General features: G+C 33.8%; 2 protein-coding genes across 9 annotated transcripts in view; both read left to right on the top strand.

Annotated features, from left to right (window-relative positions):
* Window positions 1–4,607, top strand: part of LOC117207934 (potassium voltage-gated channel subfamily H member 6) — a 142,486-nt gene extending 137,879 nt beyond the window's left edge. For 7 of the 8 annotated variants that reach the window (XM_033448672.1, XM_033448721.1, XM_033448697.1 and 4 more), the window contains one exon: window positions 38–4,607. In XM_033448672.1, the coding sequence (XP_033304563.1) occupies window positions 38–371 (334 nt within the window). In that variant the 3' untranslated portion in view covers window positions 372–4,607. The remainder of the gene's footprint in view (window positions 1–37) is intronic. The other variant, XM_033448705.1, reaches the window with a different exon arrangement.
* A 5,935-nt stretch (window positions 4,608–10,542) lies between these two features.
* On the top strand, window positions 10,543–12,967 carry LOC117205203 (gastrulation defective protein 1 homolog). Its single transcript, XM_033443383.1, has one exon. The coding sequence runs from the start codon at window positions 10,858–10,860 to the stop codon at window positions 12,856–12,858; it is 2,001 nt and encodes a 666-aa protein (XP_033299274.1). The 5' UTR covers window positions 10,543–10,857; the 3' UTR covers window positions 12,859–12,967.
* The last annotated feature ends 2,027 nt before the right edge of the window (window positions 12,968–14,994 follow it).

Genomic DNA, 14,994 nt, shown 5'->3' with positions numbered 1-14,994 from the left:
GTATTCTCTCGCCTTAATCTCGCAATTAATTCGTCAGGTACAGTTCGTTCAACAAGCGTTCAGAACCGGAAGGGGACGATCCGTGGAGCTGCGTGGTGTCCGTATCGGATCGAGGAAGCTCTCAACGTCCTCGAAGCAGCGAGTCTCGAAAAGAACCAACGAACCATCGTGGTTCCACCGATCTAGCAAGTAGTCAACGTTCAGATGGCAGACAACTTACTCGAGAGGATGGCATAGGTCAAGCGTCGGGACAACGACAAGAGTCCTCGAGGCAAACAAGCGAAGACATCTCCTGGGAATTCACGATAAACGAGGCGCCGATCGCGAGATTAGAATCGTTGGACGAACTCGACCAGGATCACGGTAGTTAAGGCCAAGGTTTCCCCTTCCTTTTTGAAGTAATTGCAGCTCGCTTACGACTGAAACGCGACGCGTTGTTGAGCAATCGACAACATAATGATTCTAATGATTCATTCGGATGGCTGTGGACTCCTTCCGTTCCCTTTTGGAGGATCTAGAAAATGTGGCGCCAGGATAGAATACGCGTCCGCCGATCGATTTTCTCCTGGAGATTCCTTTTGGCTTTGATTTGTTAACTGGAGTTGGTTTCATGTACTTCTTTTATGGAGTAACTAGATCACTTTGGATACTGTGTCGTTGAGCTTGGCAATTTGTGATTCGTCAAACTCGATTTTTGACGAGTGTTGGTGAATAATAATAACACTCTGTTAGGTTAATGCATATGAAACTTTGTTTCGTTTAAGTTTGACTTTGATGGACTTGTGGAAATATATTTTATTTTAATGTCAATTATCAAATATATTAAAGAAGAAGATATTTGATATAGATTAAGTGTATTTAGTGTTAAGAAGATTTGTAATAAAAAGTCGCAACCTCGTTATTGGTCAGGATAAATGATCAGAATGTTCGTGTTATTCTTTCATGTGAGTTTTCATTTAGAAACAAATCTATTTTCAGATTTATAATAAGATTTTTAATGAAACGTCAGTCGTTGAAAAAGTATACTGAACAAAGCACGTGGAAATTATTTTCAACACATTTTTTCTATTAAACTATTTCAATTAAAAAGGCAGTACTTCATATGCACAAGCCTAAGAGTTTCTTCGTTCGTTCGATCACTTATTTTTCTACTTGTATTAAATCTATGTGTTTAATATTTTAAGTAGAATCTTCACGTAATGTAGCATTTTCGGTTTCTTCCAAGCTTTTTATTATACACTGCGTTACTAATCGCGAGGCATTATTATGAATGATTAGTGACTTCAGTATTATAAGCAAAGCACTATATCTATTATTACACTTGATCATTTATATGTACATGTACATTCACTTCAAGGAAGAAAGATATTTTTGCTCTTTTCTTTTCTGACTAATATCACCTTTTAAGAGAACGACACCTATTCAAACACAATTTTTACAAAATTTTCGTTGAAAAGCGACTTATTTATATTCTCTAAATATTTTCTCCAACTAGTTTGACCGAGTTACCACAACATTGTCTATAAATTTGATGGAATGATTAAGAGAAAATCGATTGGCAAGCGCACAGCAATATCGTCGTGGTACAAGAAGTTTTTAAGTTTGAAAGAGCGAGAAGACGAGAGGAAAGAGTGAGAATGAAAAGCACGAGCGGCGTTTCAGAAAGCTATACACGTACATACACAAAGACACAAGTACACATACACAGGTACATATTACATAGACGCAATTATTCCATGGTATCGACACATTTAATCCTACCGTTGGAACGTGAACTTACCTTCGAGGTTTCTACCCCGTATTAACGCTACATTTCCTTTGAGCAATTTTTTAATCGTGTTAATCGATATACACACTCATCTACACACATACACAGATACACAAATTACTATGTATTCCCCTCTTGAAACGATGCTTTTTTGTTTTGCACGTGGAAAGTTCTCTTTCGTTACTCGGTAACATCGTGAGGAAGAATAAAAGAAACGAACAGCGAGGGGAATTAAAGAAGAATTAAAAGAAATAAAATGAAAGTACAAGATAACAGACAGAAGATCGATGTTCATAAAATAAGAGGAAAAATAATGTTTAAAGATACACAAAAATAATTAAAGGAGAAATTACAATGTGCAGCTCGTGGAGAGAGAGAGAGAGAGAAAGTTTCTTAAATTTTCGGAGTCCTTCGCGTCACGATAAATACACGTAGCTAAGTTCAAAATTAAGATTAATATCGACTGAGAGCACCTTCTTTTTTTATTGCTTATAAGCGACGTTTAAAAAATAAGATTATACGAGGAAATTAGAAGAAAGCAGCGGGGGATGATAAAAATTGCGTTAAATAAAAAAGGGAAACATAGTGTTGCGATCTTCGGGAGATATACGTGTTTAAGTTAAATAAAAGCAAGGGCATTGTCGGGGGCGAATTAGAAAATGGCTGGTCGACCCATGACGAACAATTAGATATTTCGGGAGTAATAAAAGAAATACAAAGGATAATTAAATAATTAAAATACAATTCTGAGTGCCACCTACGAAGTAAAACTGCAATGTCCTTTATACAGACAACCAAAAAAAAAAATAAATTAATAAATAAATAAATAAATAAAACGATTAGAGAGAAAAAATACACACGAGGCAAGCGAAAAAGAAAACGGGAAAATTAATATGGAGAGAATTTAGATAATGACTAATATTCTTACTATTATTATTATGATTATTATTACGGTTATTATTATTATTGTTATATTATTATTATATTATAATTATATTATTGATATTATTGCCATAAACGTAGGGATGAAAACGCAAGCGCGACGGGGGAAGAGGCGAGGAAAATATAGTAAAATATACCGACGGGTATAAAAATGGTAAAACGACTAAAAAGAAAAAAGAGAGAAAAGAAAATGACTAAAAAAGTCTAATGAATGAACAATTGCCTGCGCAATAACGGTATATAAATTATATATATATACCTACATGTTATACATACACGTGCGTGTGTACGTATATACACTGAGCAATTATGCGTGCGTCTATGTCTATGCGTATACACGTTGTAAAAAAATTTTTTACAAGATATCTCGAATTAATTAATGCTCGTAAGCGTACGTTGGTTTCTCTTCCTCTCTTTTCGTTCTCGACCTCCCGAGTTTACTTTTTTCACCCCCTCCGGCGATTTATCACGCAGTGATAAGGGTGAAAAGCGATGATCGATGATCCCCGATCATCCCCGTATAAATCGTTTTCCACGCTGATCGAACTCTGATCACGATTTTCTTCGATGTTATGTTGTTAACGAAGGTGTTATGGTTCGATTATCGATTGGTATGACCGTTGACAATAACTGGAAACTGATCTCGAATTATTTAACAGTCTGAGGAAAAAAATGAGTAATAAATTATATTTTTCCAGTCAGAATAAAGCATCGATCTAAAAAAAAAAAAAAACCCGGAAAATAGATGATCGAAATTACATATCACTTCGAGTGAATATATTAAATATTGAATTTAATTCAAAGCAATATTTGAATTAATTATCGAGGAACAAAAGGAAACGCCATTGAAATTAAATGAAAGTAACTAAATTTGAAAATCGAAATTTTCAAAAGAAAGTACGCATATATTAAAATTGTAAGGAATGAATGTGAAAGAAAGAATGGATTGCGTGAGGTAAATTCCGAATGCGATTATGGGAAAGGGGAGGCTCGATCGAGGATCATCGATCACAGATCTATTCGTTCTTTGCTCAGTATTTTAGGCTGTAAATGATACCGATACATTCGATGTAACGATTAAATGACTCGTAGTTACTTTGTAACGAGAGGAGCAGCGACGCAGCGCTAATGAGAAGCAGCTTTTTAATTACAAATAGCGATTATCTTTGATTATTATTACTACCAGTAGTACACGCAGCACACGTGGATTTTCGCACTTAGGTACACGGCGAAACGATACGGATTTATTGTTCTTTAAAAAGAAAATGCAAAAAAAAAAAAGAGAGAGAGAAGCAACAGATGTTCGACAAATGGTCCAGAAAGAGGGCAACAGTGATCACTTCAGGAGGAAAAAAACAACAGTTCTCGTTCGTTTCTTTTCTAATCAACATGTTTATACGAATTAATATACACAGATTTATTATAAAAATCCTATTTTTTGAAAAAGTATGGATATAATTGAATGTTTTCAATTCTAAGAACGACCATTGATTATTTTTCAAGTATCACCGAATTTTTGCTATTTTGTCACACTAGATGGGAATTTTTCTGTTTAATTTTAAACGATTTCATTCGATCGAGTGATGGACGAAGAACGACGCTTAACAAAAATTTATCCAAGTGTGTTGAACGATGAATGCACAACGATAAGTAGAATTTTATTTCTAAGGATAACCAGCCTGTCAAACGTCGAAAGTGTCTACAAGAAAAAAATGCCTGTTCATTTTCAAATCGTTGATCAATGTATCTGTCCAAGAATGAAGAGAAAACAGTAAAAATTCTCTTATGTTTCTTAGATCCGATTTTTCTTTACCAGCCGTTTATAAAAGATGCGATCGTCGACGAAATTGATGTCGCTGAAAGAGTCGGATACCAAAAAAAAAAAAAAAAAAAAAAAGAAAAAAGAAACGTCCATTGCATCATCTTAAAGAATATTCCGCGAAGATTTCGTTCAAATCGCCAGAATTCACTCCATACCCTTTCGAACATCGAATTTTTGCGAAGATTTTTTAGAAATATCACGAGTGAATAGCAATAATTAAAATATTTCGACGATGAAATATATAAGAGACTCGTGCTGTATATCTTTCGAAGAAATTTTTTAATTATAATGATACAACGGTGAGAAAAATCATTCGTTTTTCTGATTGCAAGATGTCAACACGTAACTTCGCCAGCAACTCAAACTCGTTTTCTACATTTTAGGATAACGAGAGTAAGTCGTGATATTTGGAAAAATACGGTTGTATTTGTTTAGAAAACGATCGACTCAATGATGCAAAACGCGATGATTCCCAATAGAGATCCGCTCTTTTTTTTCTGACCGCAAGAATATCAAAACCGAGAGAAGCAAAAGAAGAAGAATAGGGACGATACTTGCAGCAGTGTTTCATCTTTCTTCTGGCAAATTTCCAACGCAAGTTTTTGCTTTGTACTTTTTAATTCGAGCCTTTTGAGAAGAAGCTTCCAAAGTCGAAATAAATTAATAAAAAAGGCACGAAAGTTTGCGTTAGAAATTTTACGAGGAATTATCAAACCTATCCAAGCTTGACTTGAAACTTCCCCAAATTTCAATTCGAATTGAAATTCTTCAAATTCCTTAAAATCGACCATGGGATTAAACAAGTTGCACGATGTTGATCCGTGATTAAAATTCGGACGACGTCGCGTTCGTTTCTCTTTGAGACCATCGTAATTCCTTTCACAGACGTTTGAACTTATCGTCACTTCGTCCTTCGTCAAACCTGTTTCCTTCAGACTGAGAACGATTTTTATCGAAGGATAGGAATTTTTGGACCGGCAGTCGTCGCACGAACGTCTTCGAGTTTCTCGATTGAAAACATTGAACATTTCCGTGACGACCATTAAATGCAGCTGAGTAAGACTCGATGCAGACGAATGAATTTTGTGTCGCAGTACACTGCATTATATGGAGAAACATACGTGTATTTTATTATATATCATATCGTGAATTTTATTACATATAATTCACTTAAAGATCCTGGTTATCATCCCCAGAAGTTATTTATTTATTTGTTAACACTTTGACTCTCCCTTTGACTATAAAATATTATACTACTTCGTCGTAACCACATTTATCTTCTAATTTTTCATAATACTCCAAAAAGAAGAGCAATAACAATTCGATAATAATTTGCTGTTAGTCGTATCTCTATAGTATTGCATAGTCGGATTTTTCTCCTAACTTCTAGTACTTCTAATTTCTAGTTTCTAATAAAAAAAAAACGCTACAACACACGCTTACGCGACAAATAACAAGTTTTACAAGATCACAAGACAAACTACGTATGCCTGCATCGAATCTTATGAAACCAACACACGCATATTATACACATAAGGACACGTACACAGAAAATCATCGATAATTATAATTCCATACGTGCGTATTATAAAAGTATGTTCGTTTTTTATCGAAGCTGCCTCTCGCTTTTGAATTCTACCGCGGCCGTACCGAGACAGGGAGAGAGAAAATAAATTGGGGCAGGGACGAAAGAGTCGAAACGTTCAGAGGGTCGTTGTTCGAGGTAGATTTCGTGCCAGGACCGAGTTCCAGTTTGTCACGACGTCAGGCTGTGTAACGAGATTCCGTCAGGAGTGTTTCTCGACTCGAAAACGAATTGATTGATTCAATTGATTCAATCTTCTCGAGGGAAATTTTAGAGGTAGGTTACTCGAGGGTTGATTCTACTTATCGAGAGGATTTTTAAATAATTTTGGAGACTCGAGAGCGATTGTAAAGGTTGTTGAAAGTATTTAATAGGTAAATGTGAAATTTAATTTTAATTTCGTGTGCAACGATACGATTTTTATGATTCATTTGTACACTTAAATATGGAAATCGACGTAATTTATATACTTTAAAGATTCAAAGAACGATATTTAGGAACATGTAGCTGAATTCACGAAAAATTCTCTTAATTTGTCGCGTAAAGTGAAATTTCACTCTTAACGCAGGTCACACGATTTAATATTATTCTTTGATTCCATTTCTGGAAGAACATTACGCATTCCTAAATATCAAAATGTTACGTTTACGTGGGTCCCTTATAGTTTTCTGTAACGGGAAAATTACGAAGAAATATTCGTGACAAATAATTGGGGAATGTAAGACTTACGACGTGAGAAATTGGCAATAATTCGTTAAACTATCCGTGCCAGGTTCGCAATAATTTAGTGATAAGTGTTCTCGATGGAACGTCAAATGTGATAGTATCGAAAAAGATTCTCTAGAACCTCCCGAGTAATTTGCAGTTTTATTGCGACAATTAAAAGATAAATCGATGAAAATGATCTCGAGAAGATAATTCGAGGAACACTCGTCGCGAATGCGTCATTCGTTTGTAAAGTGGATAAGAGAATCTTAAACGAGAGATAAAGTTAAGAGCAAGAGGAATGAAATTTGAAGAAAAACAAAAAGAAGAAGGAGAAAATAAGCGTGAGAGTGAGAGAGGGACGAAACGAAATCCTACATCCGCGGTAGATGAATTTACTCGCGTTTTTTCCCAGATTATGCAACTTAAGATTGTTCTGTATATATATACATATATACATACATATGACATAATCTTGGATCGTATCGATTATAACAGTGAGCGCACTGATTTGTAAACACGTAACAAAGAGAGAAAAAGGATTTGTTCGTGTGGAAAGGTGAGAAAGCGCGTGCGAGTGAGACAGAGAGAAAGTTAAGTGCGAATGAAATATGATGAAAGTGAGGGAAAAAAACGAAAGAGAGTGTATGAGAGTGAGAAAGAAACGTGTGAGAGAGAAGACACAAGATTTTTGTACCACCCCCGTAAATCAATTCCTGCTCTTCACCGAGCACCCTCCGATTAAAATAAAATTACACGAGTGTCTTTATTCTTACCCCTCATCGACAAAGATTTCATGAATACAAAAATATATGGAGAATTATGGAGAGCAATCGCTTGAAAGAAAATATCGCCTCGAATTTTTTACAGCGTAGCTCAATAAAAATGTTCGCATTCAACAAAGTGTCTTGTCTATTTCATTCTACTTCTGAAAGAAGATATTCTGACGTTCTTCTGCTCTTTTTGATTTAGTTTCCTTTGGTTTCAGTGTTTTTCTATAATTAATTTTCGTCGTCCGAAAGATTATTGGGTGAAGACGAAGAAATACGATAAATCAAGTAAACATAAAATAGGAAATTTTGTATATTTCGAGTACAAAACATAGAAAGTAAATTTCACGACATTTTTTAGTTGCCTTTTTTTAATCCTCGTGTCTACAGCCATTTTTTTTTTTTTTTTTTTTTTAGGAATGTATCCTAAGTTGTTAAAGTCTTTCACTTCTTCCATCACTTCATCGCTCCTATTTTCATTTTCCTCTCGTCTTTTGACCTCTTTCCTTCTTGAATATTAATATTCTCGATCTTTCTGCGTTTAACATTAGTCCTTTTCCTTTCAGGTAACCCTTCTTCCTCTTCATCGTTTCTCATGTTGGTCCTTTGCTAGCAGTACTATGTCGTCTGCTTAGAATCATGTCTTATTTTCATCTTATTGCTTGCCCTCTAAACATTTCCTCTCTTTAAATCCATCGTATCCGTCTTGCCTCAAACACCTTGCTTTCGACAATTTTTCTGACATTTTCCCACTACTTTTACTCTTACTTTACGTTTCGTCGTAAATTTCATGCATTCTTGTCCTCGGCGCTCTACCAACTTCCTTTTATTCCATGGCCTTGCTCAACTTGCCTCTGTTTACTTTATCAATAGCCACAATTTTAATTTGTATCTTGCGTCCTATAAAATAAAGATGATCAGAGATTTTTGCCACCTAAAAATTCAATGATCCAAACTATCGCAATTAGTTTGTGATCCAATAATATCGATCGAGGAATGAAAGAGAAATTAGATTAGAAGAAATTCGATCGAATTATCTGTATGACAAACAATTTTTAATAACATCTGAAATAAATAAAAAATGATCTAAAAAAAAAACCTAAATCAAAAGCGTCAGCGTGCCAGGTCCAAAACTCAACTACTTTTTACCCGTTTTTATTTGACCTCATAATTCTAGACTTTGCTTCTTGATCATTTCCACTTTCTAATTAATAAAATTAACTACTTTATTTTAGTTTTCAGTTATTGATCGTCGATTCAGATACACCGGTCGATCGTTCGATAGGAAAGGATATTAAGATGATACAGTTTGATGAATAATATCTAATCAAATGTCTCAGAAAGGTATGGAAAGAAATTATACGAAAAGGGTGATAGGTGGTGCGAGCAGGAAGTGGCAGGGATGGTCACTGTTCCGGAAGCGACGAATTCCTCGTTGTGTGTGCATGTGCGAGCGCGTATTTAGACGAGTTTTCCGTATATCGCATAAAAATATGTTTATTACGTATTTTCACTATGCTGACACGTACTTTGGTGCCTCGCTACCCACCTGCCACGTGTTATCCTACGATTTTACCTCGTTCTTACTGCACCAGGCGGTGAAAACCACCCTCGATGAAAGTTTCTTCGATTTTCGAGGCGAAAACGATATGAATGCAAGAGATAACAGTTGAAGGAACAGAAGTAGAAATTGAAGAAGAAGCTTACGCAACCGAAGAACAGGTAGATGCTGAAAAAAGCGATATATATTCGTTATTACGTATTATAAATTGAGAAGAGGACGATATTTAAAGAAAAGACAGATTCATACGTATAAGGTGAGCCAAATAAAGTGTTACAAGCCAGTTTCTAAGGAATTACTGCAGATACGTTTTCTTAATATTATATCGAGATATCTTCACATTGTTTTAAACATTTAACAAAATTCTTTTTATTACAAGATGTGATTATTCCTTTTATTTTTCGATGCTCTGTGAAAAAGGCATTTGTTTAATTGTTCAACTATGAAAACTAAAGAAACAGAATACTATAAACGAATATTATTCAGTTTGATGTAAGAGTTGTTCGAATAACAAAGAATCGATTAATTTAAATAAATATGAATATTGATATGGATAAAATATAACGTGAATAATGTAATTTACTCTATTTTAATATACACACTATACTTGCTATATTTTGCAATGACAATATAAGACAAATTAATATAGTATATCAATATGGCATAGTATAATTCCCTTTTCGTGCTCGTCACAGTCCTAAAACAACGTATTCCAATCTGAAAGAATTGTCACTGCTGTCTTATTTAATTTGTTTAATAAAGCAAATCGATATTTGCAATGGTTTCGAAGAAAATAATTTATTGCGACACTTTATTTACTTCATTCTGTGTGTATAGAATTACTGTTCTATCGGTTTCAAGGGAATGAAATTAGGTAATGTGTGGAGAAGATCAAACAAATGAAATTTATACGTTCATAGTTGCTTACATTTGTATACGGTTAGAATATATTAGAAGATTACGTACAATTCTTAGATAATATAAATGTGAAACTTAAATCTTTGATTAACTGTTGAATAAAAATTATAATTTTACACGAAATGCATATTGGTTGAGTGATAATACTGATTTCTGTTGAAATTACAGCATTGTCCTTCTTTTACGTAAATATTACTTGATATTCTAATAATTTACTTAATTATAGTTATTCTATAAGGATATCTTGTTACCTTCACTTTCCATAACCATTCCTCATTTCCCCAATAGATGGCAGAACGTCATTTGTCCGACAGAAGTTTCGGAGCAAGGGCTTCGATTTTTGTCTTCGGAAAAAGTATGTACTGCCATCTATCCATGCATACTCCAAGTTGCGGTTCCGCCTTTTCCTCATAGACGGCAGTACACAATTCGTCCGACAAACGTTACAGAGCAAGTAGCTGGATTTGTGTCTTTGTGTTTCTGTTTCTGTTTGCATTTGTGTGCCTGCAAATCGATCAAATATTGAATTCCAAAAAATACGTGTTTCAGGAATGAAATTATGAACTTTTGTGATCGTATATTCTTATTTGAAGTTTAAGCTTTCTCCTTGTATCAATTCTATTAAGATTCCTCCTAAATTAAGCAAGTGTCAAATTATAAGACATCATAACCTCCAATGTTTGTTTGACTTAATATGTCAAATCTTATGGAATGTCTGAAGTAAAATTTTAAATAAAAAAATTGATTTTATCGAAGAAGAATAAATTTTGTGAATATAATAAAATCATGAACACGAAAAAGGTTATAACATTTGGAAAGATCAGTAAAGATTTATCTCAGGAACAAGCGAAAAATACAGAATCTGTAAGTTCTGGATTTGGTACGTTTGGTAAAAAATCATTAGAAACTAATATAACAAAAATGAATGAAATCAAACCAGAAGATGAAGAAGAATCCCAAAATTTGAAAGAGGTTATGGGCATAACTGGTTTTGGTAAAAAAGCCAAGTCCTTTGATGTACAAGAAATGTTGGAGCATATTACAAAAACTATTAATACTAACAAAGCAATGTCTGAGAAAACAAAAGCTACAGATAAAGAGACTAAAACACAATTATTAGAGGAAGCTAAAAGTAGCGATGCTGCTGATAATGAAAATGCTAATGATAGCAAGGATGAAGAGGATGATTTTATTGGTCCTCCGATACCTCAGGGGCTTGAGAATTCAACATTGTCAGAACAATCTACAAAAGTAAAAGATAAAGATGATGATGACGACGAGAGCGACGAAGATGACAATGAATCTGATACTGAAGAGGAATTAAAGTTGAAAGACAAAGTTCCATGTAGTCATGAAGTTACAATGACTCACGGAACAAAAGCAGTAACAGCTATTGCAGCTGATCCTTCTGGAGCAAGATTAGCTTCAGGTTCTATCGATTATGATGTTTGTTTCTGGGATTTTGCTGGTATGGATTCGTCTATGAGAAGTTTCAGAACGCTACAACCTTGTGAAAATCATCCGATTAAATGTCTACAATATTCAATGACTGGTGATGTTATATTAGTCATATCAGGTTCTGCACAAGCGAAAGTTTTGGACAGAGATGGTTTTGAAAAGTGCGAAACTGTGAAAGGTGATCAATATATATCAGACATGGCACGTACAAAAGGCCATACAGCAGGATTAAACAGTGGTTGTTGGCATCCATTTACAAAGGAAGAATACCTTACTTGTTCACAAGATAGTACTTGTAGAATATGGATTTTATATAGGCCACGTGCTCACAAACATTTGATAAAGTGTAGAGCACAAAATGGAGTTAAAACAATACCAACTACATGTGGCTATAGCAGAGAGGGTACTGTAGTTGCCTGTGGTTGTATAGATGGTTCTATACAGATGTGGGATCATAGAAAAAATTTTGTGAATCCATCGCTGATTCAGAGAAATGCACATGCACAGGGTAGTGAGATATCAAGCTTAAGTTTCTCTTATCTTGGACAAATGCTTGCAACCAGAAGTTGCGACGATACGTTGAAGCTTTGGGATTTGAGAGCATTTAAAACACCTGTCTTTGAAGCAAACAATTTATATTCCAGATATGATACAACTGATTGTATGTTTAATCCAGATGATTCAATTCTCATTACAGGAGAATCGTTGAATAGGAATCAAAATACTGGTAGAATACTATTTTATGATACAAAGACCTTTGATCTCATTAATGAAATAAATGTAACAAACTCGCATGTTATTAAAACATTGTGGCATCCAAAACTAAATCAAATATTTGTTGGTTGTGGAAATGGAATAGTTAAAGTATATTATGATTCTAAGAAGAGCTTAAGAGGAGCTAAATTGTGCGTTGTAAAAACGCATTTGAAACAAAAACACATTGAAGTAATGTCAACCCAACAGATTATTACACCACATGCACTTCCATTGTTCAGGCAGGACAGGCCTAAATCTGTTCGTAAACAAATGGAAAAAGATCGTTTGGATCCTGTTAAATCAAGAAGACCAGATTTACCGATTACTTCTGGGCAGGGTGGCAGAGTTGCATCTTCTGGTGGAACGCTTAGCTCTTATGTAATTCGAAATTTGGGACTTAGTAAGAGAATAGAAGATGACCAAGATCCTCGAGAGGCTATTTTGAAATATGCAAAAGTAGCAGAAGAGAATCCATACTGGATTGCCCCAGCGTATAAGAAAACTCAACCACAAACAATATTCCAGTCGGATGAGCAAGATGGAGCATCAAGTGCGAAAAAGCAGAAGACTTGAAGACTGTACATTGCTTCTCAGACATGTTTATATTATTGTATATAATATTCGATGAAAACCATCTATGTAAACTATTAATAAGTAGAGAATACATTATGTCTAAGACCAATCTTTAGCTTAATTAATTGATTTGCTGCACTTAATTGTATGTTTGTATTTATGCAGTATATACTGAAATGTTTCGAAAAGTTTCTGCTTCCTTCATATTTAATCTACATAAACTATTTATTATTGAGCAATTATATTTCTTAATAGTAATTTGAATGATATTTATCATCGTAGTGTTTGTATATTTTTTTCGAAACTTTATTTAGTAATCTTACTCCTCAAGATACGATATCATACATGCTTAATACAACGTACATACGATTTAATAATACTTTACAACAATACTTCGTGAAAATTCAAATGAAATTGTTTTCCGTTTTACAACACCATTCTTAATTCTCTTCAATTTTCATTTATTTGCACGTCCTCACTCAACGTTAGATGAAAAATTTAGTCTCATATTGCCAAGTTAGGAACTACCAATTATTTATATTATTAAATATACTTTTTGATCGTATACGAATTACGATCAAATAATCGATTTTTAAAGTGTGAACCCAAAAACCGACAATAAAACAAGCGAATATTTACAATGTTTAATTAATTAACTATTATTGGTTACTTTATAATCTACAAAAAATAAACAAACTTTACAATTATTACAAGACAAGAAACAATATAGTCCTACATAGTTTCGACATGATTTTAGTGTCTGAAAGAACACAATTCAACGATGTCAAATCAATGGGGAAACTATTAAATTTCATGAACTTGCTCGAATATCGTGCCAGGTGTATCGGACCCGTGAATTTAGTGTCCAATCCGATCACTGGATTTATTCATGCGCAAGGAATTTTGTCGAAGGAATTTATCATCATGTCAATTTGTATAAACTCAGAAGTAATTTTTTTAAGCTCTTAAATATAACACTTAGTCGGTATGACGATGGCAGAAACCATATTTGAATTTTCTCCTACACGCTTTTTAATTTTCTCGTCGCAGTATTTTTATAGCTATTAATTTTTAATCGTTGTTTTTGATATTCTTATAATATAAGCTTTGAGTCCTTTGTACGATTGAACTAATATTATTAGTGAAGTTTCACAACTCGCAAATTGCAAGCCATTAATATTAATAAATTTTCGTGCATAGTTGTAATAAATTTAACAATAAAAGGGGCCAAATTCTGCAAACAAATTTTGCAAATTACCATTTGGTTATTTTGGAATTTACTCTACAAATATTTATTTCACTATTGCGGAATATTATTCGATTATTCCACAATAAGTAACATAAACTTGTAGAAATTATAAATAGTTGTAATTTATACCTGTTAATTCAGTATAAACTCAATTTTAACCACCCCCTATTATCCTAACAGAAATAAGGGGATCGATCAGTTCGTAGCGTCGATTATCTAATCGTAACGGGAATTTAGGACTCGTGCTGTTATGCTTCCTTGCCGAATTAACAATAGTTATTTTCTTTACTGTCATTCCATTCTTACTCATTTTCTTATTTCCTTTCATCTTATTTTAATCAACAAATTATCCTTATTATTGTTTAATCAATAAATATCTTCAAGTTTCAAGACATCTGAAACTTTTTTTAAATCTAATTTTAAATCTATCATTCATGTAAATTTTTTTTCATTGCAGTTTTCTTATTACAACCAACAATTATATAACAAGAGAAAAAAGAGAGAATATTTCGTATTCGTTTACGCATACGCATTCGTTCATCCAAATGTTTAACTGCCACGCGTGTTTTCAAAGAAATCTCTGTCAGGCCACGCGTACAGCAGTACCAAGCGTTCTCTGCTAAGTGCTCCAATCAATATTTTAATAACGCGAATCGCTCAAGCGATGGTCTCAAGAATGATCTTTCGTTTCATTTGTTCGCAATGCTAAAAACCATTAGCTGTTGTTGAATATAATGAAGAAAAGTGTGGTATAGATTATTCCGACCAAATGGTTTCTTATGCCATCACAATTAGAAAAAGAACCAAATTTTTTTTTTTATTTAATATTTCACACTTATAATTTGTCCAATTAGGACATTTGGTGGTATTTTTTGGCTGTTCGATTA

The sequence above is a fragment of the Bombus bifarius genome, unplaced genomic scaffold (genome assembly GCF_011952205.1).
Source record: "Bombus bifarius isolate JDL3187 unplaced genomic scaffold, Bbif_JDL3187 scf7180000007966, whole genome shotgun sequence".
Lineage (NCBI taxonomy): Eukaryota > Metazoa > Arthropoda > Insecta > Hymenoptera > Apidae > Bombus > Bombus bifarius.
This window is presented reverse-complemented; position numbering and strand designations above follow the sequence as displayed.

Excerpts from the sequence above, each read along its gene's own strand:
- LOC117205203 (XM_033443383.1), top strand. The coding sequence starts at position 10,858 with ATGAACACGAAAAAGGTTATAACATTTGGAAAGATCAGTAAAGATTTA.